The following is an 11674-nucleotide window of genomic DNA, read 5'->3' as shown; positions in this document are numbered from 1 at the left end:
ATTTACAACATTAACAATGTCTACACTGTATTTCTGATCAATTTGATGTTATTTTAATGGGCAAAAAATTCGCTTTTCTTTCAAAAACAAGGACATTTCTAAGTGACCACAAACTTTTGAACGGTAAGGTATATATTTACCCCAAAAATATATGGGGGATTGGAAATGATGCAGAGAATTACATTGACGGAAGCAACAATCTATCCGCAATATTAAAACAAATATTTATATATAGACTAAAACATATATATATTTTTTTAAACAGTGTGCCCCTGGCTATCTGTAAATCAAAACATAACTCAAAAATCTGCCCGTCTGCTTTGCTTAATATAAGGAATTTGAACTTATTTATACTTTTACTTTTGATAGTTAAGTATATTTTAGCAATTCCATTTTACTTTTGATACTTAAGTATATTTAAAACCAAATACTTTTAGACTTTCACTCAATAAGTATTTTACTGGGTGACTTTTTCTTGAGTTATTTTCTATTAAGGTATCTTTACTTTTACTCTATGACAATTGGGTAGTTTTACCCCATCTGTGAATAGCAGAATAATTGATCGACTACAAATCATCTTGCATCACAAATAACTTGTATTTTGACTGAAAGGGATGCTGAAAGAGATATATAATATTGTACCAAGTAATGCAGTAACTGATGCTCCTCCCTTGATAGCTGCTTCTAGTAACGGGGGTGTTTTTATATACACCATAATTGTTCCCTATTGTATTGGGTTGCACTAAAAAACACTTAGCAGGAAGTTAAATAAAATTCCATTTCAACACACTGTGCTGTTTGGCAGGACAGTTCATCATTAAGATGGGGACGAATTAGACAAAATATCTAAAGAAACTTATTATTAAACAGACTTTGCAAATGTGGGCCTGTTGTAGACCCACTTCTTCTCTGCTTACCTTATGTCATTATAATAGTCCCCCTCAAGTTATTACATTTTTGTCCACATATGGCACACGTGCAGGACCTTTATTTTGACATGAGGAAGTCAGTCTACAACAGCAATAATAATAATAATACCTTCCTTTATATATTTTGTCTCAGTTCCACTCGGCACTCTGAAGGGGGGGAAAAGATGGCGGAAGTGGATATTCTGTTTGAATCAGATGGCGTGTCGACTGGAGATGAGAAGGAGAACAATTGGATTACAGTGTGAAATACAAAAGGAAATAAGAGAAGTGGTTGTGGAATCTAGTAAATCCAAGCCTAGTTCTGGGGAAACAAAGAGTAAGGGTTTTGGATAGATGTTACCTGGGAGACCTGTCTGTTGTCTCTATAACAATTGTGGATGTGCTGGATAAGGTGGTGTCGGTGAGAGTAATGAGAAGTGGGCTTTTTTGGTTTTCTGTGTATCTATGGAACAGAAGTAGCGTGCTTTGCACCTCAAGAAGATATCGGATTGGAGTGTGTGGTGTTTATTTTCGAAGCAGGGCGCCTATCAATGGTGTTATCTCTGCGGTGATGCTAGAAGTGAATGCAAAGGATATGTGAAAAATTGGATCAAGTGGTTGGTGCACACCAACTGACCCGCATGGTGGAAGGAGAGAGGAAGCCCACTCCATCCATTCTCTCCCTTCTCACATGTATTTGGGTTTTATGAGATACCCTGTGAGAGCTTTTGTACCCAAACCCATACAGTGTGATGAATGCAAAAGATTTGCCCATATGTCAAGTGTATGTAGACTATCGTATGCCAGCTGAGCCTAAATCCTGCAATTGTGGTGATGATCATGCGCCCGAATTCCTGAAGTTCCCTGTTAGTGTGAAGGAGACGGAGGTGGCAAGAATAAGGGCTGTCCAGCATGTCTCCTATCCGGAGGTGATGAGAAAAGTAGAAGAAAGGAGTGATGTTGAAGAAATAATGGTAGTAGGAGCAGAGACACCAGAGAATAATTATTGTCAACAGAGGGATCCTGACATGTTGCATGTTAAGAAGATAGACTTAGTAACGTTGATCGCATTGGTTATCATCAGCGCAAACAGAGAGGAAATCTGAGGAAATAGGCATTGTTGTGAGTGCGGCTGAACGTTTTGTGGGACTCAGGGATTTTACAGAAGGAATTGTGGCGATGAATGCGCTGTCCTCACAGGCCCCGGAGTCTGTCTAGGAAGGTATTTAACTTCTGGCTTCCCACGGACTGTTTTTGTGCAACCCAATACAATAGGGAGCAACGCTAGTGTATGTATACACCCACAACATGTATTTCAGTTTTATGTTGCATTGATTGCCATGTGGATATCAATAAATCTTGAACTTGACCGCTTTCTGTGTGATTATCAGACCCCCTGGAAAAGGTTTTGCCTCGATGTGGACAGCTTGAGGTGGCGTTGGAGCAAGCTAGCTAGTGGACTTGTGGCAAGATGGAGGATGGCGAGATGACACGAGGCAGAAAAAAGAGCGAAATGATGTGAGGCAGAAAGAAGGGGGTGAGGTTCAAACCCAAGACGACAATTGCTAAATACAAGTCGAGTACTTTCTCCTTTGACTAAAGTACAGGAGAGATAAATACATGTTACACTCCTGAAACCCTGAGCAGTCGACGGATAGTGAACTTGAAATTGAACCTGACAGAAGTGAAGAGGAAGAACCTGCACAGTTAGGTAAAGGCTTTTGAGCCTCACCCCAACGATCAGGAAAATGCTGACTCTGGCCCAGTGGGAGTATGATTCATGAAGAAAGTGGATTTATGCCTTTTGACTGATCAATTTGCTGGGTGAAGAAGTCAAAATATTCAGAAGTGGACTTATGTAGATTTTTATGTGTGTCTGCTGCCCAGGGGGAGAGGGCGCTGCGCGTTTCGCAACTCGGAATGACAGCGGTGTCCTGCTTTGCTCTCCGGAACAAAACGCTACTGAAAGGCGTGATAACTGGGGTAGTGTTGAGGTGGATCGAATTAAGTTGAGGATCCCCGATGTCTGTGATGCATGCCCCTAGACTGAGGACACCCTCTCTGTCCTTCTGAGTTTAGATGCAGTGTTTGTCGGATAAAGTCATGCTAGGGTATATAAGTTATCCCGTGAGAGCTTTTATTCAGAATCCACTACAGTGTTTCAGGTACCAAGTTTATGGTCATGTTGCAGGAGTATGTAGGAGGGAGATTCCGAGGTGTGAGAAGTGTGCAAGAGGACATGGTACAAAGGAGTGTGTCCTTTCAGTGGGAAAAGTGGAGTGTTTCAATTGTGGGGGTGGCCATGTTGCTGGGAATCAGAAATGTTCTGTGCGAGTGAGACAGCTTGAACTTTCCAGGATGAGAGCAGTGCAGAAAGCATCAGATGCTGAGGCAATGAGTAAAGTAGAGGATGGGGGACAAAGTGTGAGGGAGAGGATCCCTGCGAGTAGTAGGTCAGTACAGAGTGACTTGAACAGTTCTCTACACCAGCAGAGAAGTTTTTGGGTGTCAGATATTTTACTGCAGAATAACTACAGTGGGTTCTGAGAGAAGGGAACACAGGCTCCCTGGCCAACGACCTGGTGTAGGATCTGTGAGGGCCAAAGTAGTGGGAAGGGGTGGTGGGGTGTGTTGAGGATAGTGGTATATATTTAAGCAATAAGGCACGAGGGGCTGTGGTATTTGGCCAATATACCACGGCTAAGGGATGTTCTTGGATATGGCCATATACCACAAACCCCTGAGGTGCCTTATTGCTATTATAAACTGTTTAGTAATGTAATTGGAGCAGTAAAAATAAGTGTTTTGTCATACCCGTGGTAAATGGTCTGATATACCACGGCTGTCAGCCAATCAGCATTCAGGGCTCGAACCACCCAGTTTATAAATAGGGTTAGATGGTGGTGCAAATTCCCCTTTCCCATTTTTGTGAGCAAATGTGCATTGCACTTTCCGAACTGTGAAAGGCAACAATATTCAACAAAGTGTATTGTCTGCCGGAAAACCACGCGGAGAAGAAGATTAGACACCCTGGAACGGACCCAACCACACAGTCGTGATGGAACGCAACCAAGACTCCTACGTCATAATAATGCGACTGGCCATTTTGGACAACGTTGGCCTCGGTTTGTAGGGACGGATAAATACAACAATTCATGCTTTATTTAAATAGCTAGTTAAGATTGAAGAGTTTTGGAACGTCACGATTTAGGGTAATAACGTTTTGTACGTATACGTGCTGTATTAACTAGTTTTTTTTATTATGGCATCCTGGTTAACGTTAGCCAGCCAACTAGCGATAACTGTTAGCAAACAGTTAAAGTTACTAGCCAATACAGTAGCAATAACGTAAACAAGCCAACTATCAATGCCTTTGGTGTTAGCCAAACGTTAACTATCCAAATTTTCAGTAGCTACCTAGATGTGTTTACCACCAAAGAATGGACTACCAACAAAACGTTTGTCTTTGCAGTAAGTATGGCGATGAAATCCGGAGAGGAGCGGTTGAAGGAGATGGAGGCTGAAATGGCTCTGTGAGTACAAGAGTTCAGGCATGACGTTTCGGTTACCTTCAATAAGATTGCAATGCCGTGTGTGGCAACTATGCCAAAACAACCCCTACTAAATGGTCTTACTTCTCTATCAGGACAGGCAAACAATATCTCATGACAATCGTGATCTGTTGGTAACTCTTGTGTTGGTTCTGAACCAGGTTTGAGCAGGAGGTCCTGGGGGGTCAAGTGGCAATGACTGCAGGAGACCCTGTAGTGATGGAGGTGCTCCCTATGGGTGTTCCTATGATCCGGCCCATCATCGGCACCAACACCTACCGACAGGTACTGAGCTCTTGAAGGAAGAATGATTGAACATTATATAGGAAAGATCAATAGTTGAATGAACAAACTCAAACCTATCTTCGGCTAAAAGCAAACAGAGTGTGGTGTTATCCGGATGCATCCACCTCCTTCAAATCCCCTTTTTCTCTCAGGTCCAGCAAACTTTGGATGCAAGGGCTGCCACTTTCGTGGGACCTCCACCCCCTGCATTTGTAGGCCCAGGTGACATGGTTTGATTCACGTTTATTAACATAATACTTTGCATTCGGAATGTATTCAGACCCCTTCCCTTCTTCCACATTTTGTTACAGCCTTATTGTAAAATAGATTTAATACTTTTCCCCCCTCATCAATATACACACAATACCCCATAATAACAAAACAAATATCAGGTTTTTGTAAGTTGTGCAAATTTAAGAAAGAGAAAAAAAACTGGTACCTTATTTACATAAGCATTTAGAGCCTTTGCTATGAGACTCAAAATTAAGCTCAGGTGCATTCTGTTTCCATTGATCGTCCTTGAGATGTTTCTACAACTTGACTGGAGTTCACCTGTGGTAAATTCAATTGATTGGACATGATTTGGAAAGGCACACACTTGTCTATATAAGGTCCCACAGTTGACAGTGGATGTCAGAGAAAAAACCAAGCCACGAGGTTGACGGAATTGTACGTAGAGCTCCGAGACTTGCTTGTGTCAAGGCACAGATCTGGGGAAGGGTGCGGAAAAAAATTCTGCAGCATTGAAGGGCCCCAAGAACACCGTGGCCTCCATCATTCTTAAATCGGGGGAGAAGGGCCTTAGTCAGGGAGGTGACGAAGAACCTGATGGTCACTCTGACAGAGCTCCAGAGTTCCTCTGTGTGGATGGGAGAACCTTCCAGAAGGACAACCATCTCTGCAACACTCTACAAATCAGGCCTTTATGGTAGAGTGGCCAGACGGAAGCCAATCCTCAGTAAAAGGCACATGACCGCCCGCTTGGAGTTTACCAAAAGGCACCTAAAGGACTCTCAGACCATGAGAAACAAGATTCTCTGATCTGATGAAACCAAGATTGAACTCTTTGGCCTGAATGCCAAGTGTCACGTCTGGAGGAAACCTGGCACCATCCCTACGGTGAAGCATAGTGGTGGCAGCATTTTGCTGTGATGTTTTTCAGCAGCAGGGCCTGGGAGACTAGTCAGGATCGAGGGGAAAGATGAATGGAGCAAAGTAGAGATCCTTGATGAAAACCTGCTCCAGAGCACTCAAGACCTCAGACTTGGGAGAAGGTTCACCTTACAACAGGACAACAACCCTAAGCACACAGCCAAAACAATGCAGGGGAGTGGCTTCGGGACAAGTCTCTGAGTGTCCTTGCGTGGCCCAGCCAGAGTCTGAACTTGAACCCGATCGAACATCTCTGGAGAGGCCTGAAAATAGCTGTGCAGCAATGCTCCCCATCCAACCTGACAGAGCTTGAGAGGATCTGCAGATAAAAATGGGAGAAACTACCCAAATACAGGTGTGCCAGGCTTGTAGTGTCATACCCAAGAAGACTTGAGGCTGTAATCACTGCCAAAGGTGCTTCAACAAAGTACTGAGTAAATTTTCTGAATACTTACTGAAAAAATGTAACTTTTTTTTCCTTTGTCATTATGGGGTATTGTGTGTAGATTGAGGATTTCTTTTTAAATCCATTTTAGAATAAGACTGTAATGTGGAAAAGGTGAAGGGGTCTGAATACTTTCCGAATGCGCTGTATATGCCATTTAGCAGACGCATTTATCCAAGCGACTTAGTCATGCGTGAATACATTTTTTATTATGGGTGGTCCCAGGAATCAAACCCACTATCCTGGCATTGCAAGCACCATGCTCTACCAACTGAGCTACAGAGGACTACTTATTATTACATTACATGACATACTTAAAATGCATATTTTACTCTAAAACAGTGTTGATCATTAACACCACCACGTCTACAGGTCTCTTCAGTTTATGCTGTTCTTTCTTTTTTTTTCTTCTCTTCAGCTCTAACCCCAGGTGTCAGACCACCGCCAATGATGAGACCAGCGTTTATGCCGCACATCCTGCAGAGACCAGGTCATTTATCTCTACTGTTGCTAACTTCACCTCAGTGCTAGCTAAATGAACTAAGAAAGAGCATCAAATCTCTACAGCGATTCAGTCTTCAAATGAAAAACAAAGTGTTGGGAGGCTAATTTGAAATCTCTATCAGCAGGTCCGAGGATGCCTGTGATGCGTGGTCCCCCTCCACAGGGTATGATGGCTCCCCCACTGCCACGCCCCCCTCCTCCCCCGCCCATGATGATGGCACCCCCCATGCAAGGACCCCCTCAGCATCCTCAGCATCCCATGGACTCAATGGGGCATATGAGCTCAGTAGGACCTCCGGTTAGTTGCTACAGTGCCTTTTTTCTCCCTCCGAGGCTCCTTGGACAACTGATATCAATGCTCTCCCAAAAGGCCCACGCAGACTATGATTTTAGCCATCTTATGCCACAATTTGGCCCTCAGACAACATTTCTACGTTGTTGGAAGATTCTTAGGTCATAAACAATTTTCTTGGCTCGTTCAGTGTGACATCTAGGTCTGCCGATTTTGAGTACCACTACATGCAGTCGTAGGCTCAGACAAAGTTCTGGCAGTGTCAATGTTGAGCCTTTATCGTATAGTGTGGCTGGTGTCACGAGCCGATCCCGGTGACTTACCAAAAGGAACACGGCCAGCACTGAGGATGCACACAACAGAAGGATTATTGTGAATAGTCAGATAAATATACAGTGAGTGCCCATGAATGTGGATGCTACCATGATTACAGATAATCCTGAATTGTGAGTAATGATAAGTGAGAAATAAAAATGCTAACCTCCCGTTATTGTAAAGGTAAGAGGTTAGTCTTGGAGGTATGGTATTTATGCGCCTAACTTTCTCACTCATTATTTACGATTCATTCAGGATGATTCGTAATCATGGTAGCATCCACATTAATGTAGAAGTATTTAGAAACATTCTATTCTTATTTCTAATAAACGTGACACTAAAATCACCAAATCCATTATTTACCATTCATTTCTATTGGGCACAATCTAATCTGAAACAGCCAAAACAAAGAGCAAATGCATCCAACACATTTTAGCCAGAAGCTTGATGTAGTCATTTTGTGCTATGAATATGGGAACAAATACTTATTTTTTTACTACTTTAATACACAAGTGAATGTCCCAATACTTTTGCTCCCCTAAAATGGGGGGACTATGTACAAAAAGGGGTGTAATTTCGAAATGTTTCACCCAATACCCTCAAATTTAAGCTGTCAGTCTGTGCTTTAACCTCCATAGTCATTGTTCAATTTCAAATCCAAACTTTTGGAGTATGGAACCAAAAGAAGAAAACATTCTTCACTGTCCCTGTAATAGTTTGATTTAAACATTTAAATGCTTTGCAAGAAGAACAATTTCCCTAATCTTGTTTAGGCTACATCTGAAATTTTTGACATCTGAAATCAGGCTTCCTGATGGAATTTTGATAAATAAACAAAATCAAAATAAACATTCTACCACAGCGTTCATGTTATTTTTGGGAAGCGAGTTTGATTATGAGTTCAGACATATCGGGTTTGTATGTAAAACTATTTCTAAGATGCATACGTTCAGATTTCTCAGAACTCACTTCACTCACGCATAAGCAAGAGGGAGGCTTGTGCTGCTAGTGCTGGCTCAGGTGCAGATCTAATACACCGCTGCAGTTCACGTAGCATACATCGGCTGACGTAGCCTCACAAGCCAATCACAGAATGTGTTGATAGTACTGAAGCAAATCGTACGATCTGGCCAGGTTGATAGATTTAAATTAGGTAAGATTGCACAGTGTGACATGTAACAATCGTAAAAGACTGATTCCAACGTACAGTGTTGGAAGGCCTTTTAAGGAAATTCAGCGTTAACTGTGTCTTCAATTAGGAATGTGAACAGGCTTGGTCAATCTTGCCCTGTTCTGTTGTGAGTCATTATCTCCATTTCGCTATATGCTCTTACCATATCTTACCATCTACAGGTGGGATCGACCCATGGTACACCCATGGGACACGCCATGGTGTCTGCACCCTCCAGGTCTGTGACCCAGGCCCCTCCCAAGCTCACCCCCTCGATCATCTCTGCAGCCCCCACTGTCTACACGGCTCCCTCCGGACCCAAGATACCAGACATCCATGCCCAGAGAAAGGCTCGCATGGTAAGTACACTCACTTCTACTCTTTAGTTTTCAATGCCTTTGCATTAAAAAAAAATTCAGCAACTACTTAAAATTTGCAATCTACATACTTGCCAAGTTTGCTGCTGTTTGTTGCAAATTCACACTGAATCTCATCCATCATCATATCTCTGATTTTATTTATTTTTTCTCTCTCTCGGTTCTCCCTCTGACTTCATCAGGAGGAGCTGGCAGCGTCTGTAGCAGAGCAGCAGGCAGCGGTGATGGCCGCCGGACTGCTGGAGGCTAAGAAGGAGGCCAGCCTAGCCGCCTCAGATGACAACGTTATCGGACCCAGCATGCCAGAGCCCGAGCCCGTCCACACTGAGGTACAGAACACTCCGCCTTATTTATCAGCCCTGGCCCTAATTAAAGGGTTTAAACTTTTCTGCATTCAAAATGCTTGTACAATTCAATTGGTGGATTGAAACAGACTTGACCCAAAGGATCATTATTGCAGCAATCTCGAAAATACGTCTGACTCTAGAATCTTGTTTCTCTGCAGCCAGCGGATGGCACAGCAGAGGAGAAGAAGAAGGGTAAGCAAGAGAAGGCGAAGAAGTGTATCCGTACAGCCGCAGGCACCAGCTGGGAGGACCAGAGTCTACTGGAGTGGGACTCCGGTAAGATAGCTAATGACTTCAGATTACACTGACACGATTATATAGCCCGCCAGATGCCAGAAGTTCAATCAAATTACATTTCCACTTACTCTGCCAATTGTCCATAGGGTTGGTCCTTACGCAAGGGGGAAATTGAGAAAAAAACATCTAATAGAACATAAATGAGACTTTCCAAAAGTGGGTCTTTCCGCCGCTCCCTCATGTCAAAATAATAGTCCTGCACGTGCGCTATACATGCAAAAAAGAAAAAGCACGATATTGTGGGGGACTTATTTTGATATGAGGTTAGCAGAGGAACATCTAAAAGGAACGTATAGTTAAACAGAATTTCAGAAGGTGGGTCTGTTGTAGACACATGCAGTTCCTGAGAGAGATCAGTTCCTCTGCTTATCTCATGTCAAAAGCCCTGCTTTTTTTGTTCGTTAGTTATGGCACACGTGCAGGACTTTTTTTAATACATTTTTATTCCCCCCTGCATAAGGACAATTAACAGAGTAAGTTGAATTTTTTTAAATTATTTTGCAAGCTAATTCCCAGCAACACTAGTGTGTAAATACTAGCGTTGCTTAAAGCAGCTACCTACTTGCCTGTATTGAGAATAGTATTATTTTGGTTTTCACTACAATAGGCAGCTGTCCCATTCCCTTTTTGTCCCTCCCTCTTTGCTCAGCCTCACACCTCATCTTCTAACTTCCCCTCCTCCATCAAGATGATTTCAGAATCTTCTGTGGAGACCTTGGCAATGAGGTGAATGACGACATCCTGGCAAGGGCATTCAGCCGCTACCCCTCCTACCTGAAAGCCAAGGTTGTGCGGGACAAACGCACAGGCAAGACCAAGGGCTACGGCTTTGTCAGCTTCAAGGACCCCAATGACTACGTCCGAGCCATGAGGGAGATGAACGGTGAGCAATAGTGTGTGTAATATGGCCCAACAAGTTTTGTATCCAACTCCAAGATGTCATTTTAAAATGGGGAGTAACTCCCGATCTGGATCTTTTCATTCTGAGGCTCTGTAGTAGTGAGTAATATCTCACGGGAACATGGACCTTTCTTTTTTTCATGCAAAAACAGGATTTTCTGCATAATTAGCAAGAAAGCATAGTTAGAAAGCTAATGAAGGTGACAAATGCACGGCCAAGGGCTACAGCTTTGTCAGCTTCAAGGACCCTAACGATTATATCCGCACCATGAGAGAGATGAACGGTGAGCAATTGTTGATGTGTGGGGAATGACTTACTCTTCTCCTTTTCTAACACCTACCTGTGTGGTGGTGCCAGTCCAATTCTCAACTGATCTTACTTTTTTTGTCCACAGGGAAGTATGTCGGCAGCAGACCCATCAAACTGAGAAAGAGCATGTGGAAGGACAGGAACATGGAAGTTGTACGCAAGAAACAGAAGGAGAAAAAGAAACTGGGACTGAGATAGATGGTGTTTCCCTTGTGTATGTGCGAGTGTTGTTTTTTGACTGGGAGTGTGTGACAATCACACTGATGGCAGAACACTTGCCATTGCCCAGTTGGAAGGCCACTCATCCAGCTATCTGACATGTTTTCAATTACCACAGAGTAGGGATGTCATTTTACTCATGGAACATGGTTAAACTAGGCTACAAAACACTGTACATGGTCCTGGTTGTAATGGTTAGATATTAACCTTTCCAAATGAACCATGCCCTTCTGAGTGTACTGATCTCCTGTTTATTTTGTGGGTTTTAGTTTGTAAATAAATTCTCAACGTCACTCAGATTTTCTTAGTTGGTATGGCTCCCACGCATCTCATGATTTTTGTTTGAAATGTGAGTTTGGTGATCTCATTTATGTATATGCTATTGTGGAAACTTTCTTCCAATGGCAATTATGTATTTCCGGAGAGCCTCTGTTATTCATACAGGGATTTTTTTTAAATAAAATCTAAATGTTTGTACATTAAAGTGGATTATTTTGAAGAAGCAGTGAATTGAAAATAATGCAATGTTTTTTAAATAAAACCAAATGTCTTAACTGGCTTGACATATTTGCCAGGCACTCACCTTTCCTGTCTCCTCCAG

The 11674-nt window shown here is 42.7% G+C and overlaps 1 protein-coding gene across 5 annotated transcripts; it reads left to right on the top strand.

The window, feature by feature from the left end:
- Positions 1-3619: 3619 nt before the first annotated feature.
- LOC106605639 (RNA-binding protein 42) lies at positions 3620-11627 on the top strand. 5 transcript variants are annotated; one of them, XM_014201500.3, is made up of 11 exons: positions 3620-4033; positions 4381-4441; positions 4621-4744; positions 4897-4966; positions 6760-6831; positions 6968-7143; positions 8806-8982; positions 9183-9329; positions 9506-9623; positions 10333-10527; positions 10940-11627. In XM_014201500.3, exons 1-11 carry the CDS (start codon positions 3967-3969, stop codon positions 11050-11052), a joined length of 1320 nt encoding a protein of 439 aa, XP_014056975.1. In that variant the 5' UTR covers positions 3620-3966; the 3' UTR covers positions 11053-11627. The 5 variants fall into 5 exon arrangements, with proteins under 5 accessions (XP_014056975.1, XP_014056976.1, XP_082831574.1 ...); XM_014201501.3 differs by having other exon boundaries at positions 3675-4033; positions 6971-7143; XM_082975448.1 differs by having other exon boundaries at positions 3972-4120; positions 6971-7143.
- The last annotated feature ends 47 nt before the right edge of the window (positions 11628-11674 follow it).

This window comes from Salmo salar, chromosome 05 (genome assembly GCF_965601325.2).
Source record: "Salmo salar chromosome 05, fSalSal1, whole genome shotgun sequence".
Classification (NCBI taxonomy): domain Eukaryota; kingdom Metazoa; phylum Chordata; class Actinopteri; order Salmoniformes; family Salmonidae; genus Salmo; species Salmo salar.
The sequence above is the reverse complement of the archived record's forward strand: the minus strand, read 5'-3'. Positions and strand labels throughout refer to the sequence as shown.

What these genes read in the sequence shown, in the direction of transcription:
- LOC106605639 (XM_014201500.3), top strand. Translation starts at nt 3,967, where the DNA reads ATGGAACGCAACCAAGACTCCTACGTCATAATAATGCGACTGGCCATT. An exon ending in GCACCAACACCTACCGACAG is followed by an intron (nt 4,745 to 4,896) that starts GTACTGAGCTCT and finishes TTTTTCTCTCAG; the next exon opens with GTCCAGCAAACTTTGGATGC. An exon ending in TCTACTGGAGTGGGACTCCG is followed by an intron (nt 9,624 to 10,332) that starts GTAAGATAGCTA and finishes TCCTCCATCAAG; the next exon opens with ATGATTTCAGAATCTTCTGT.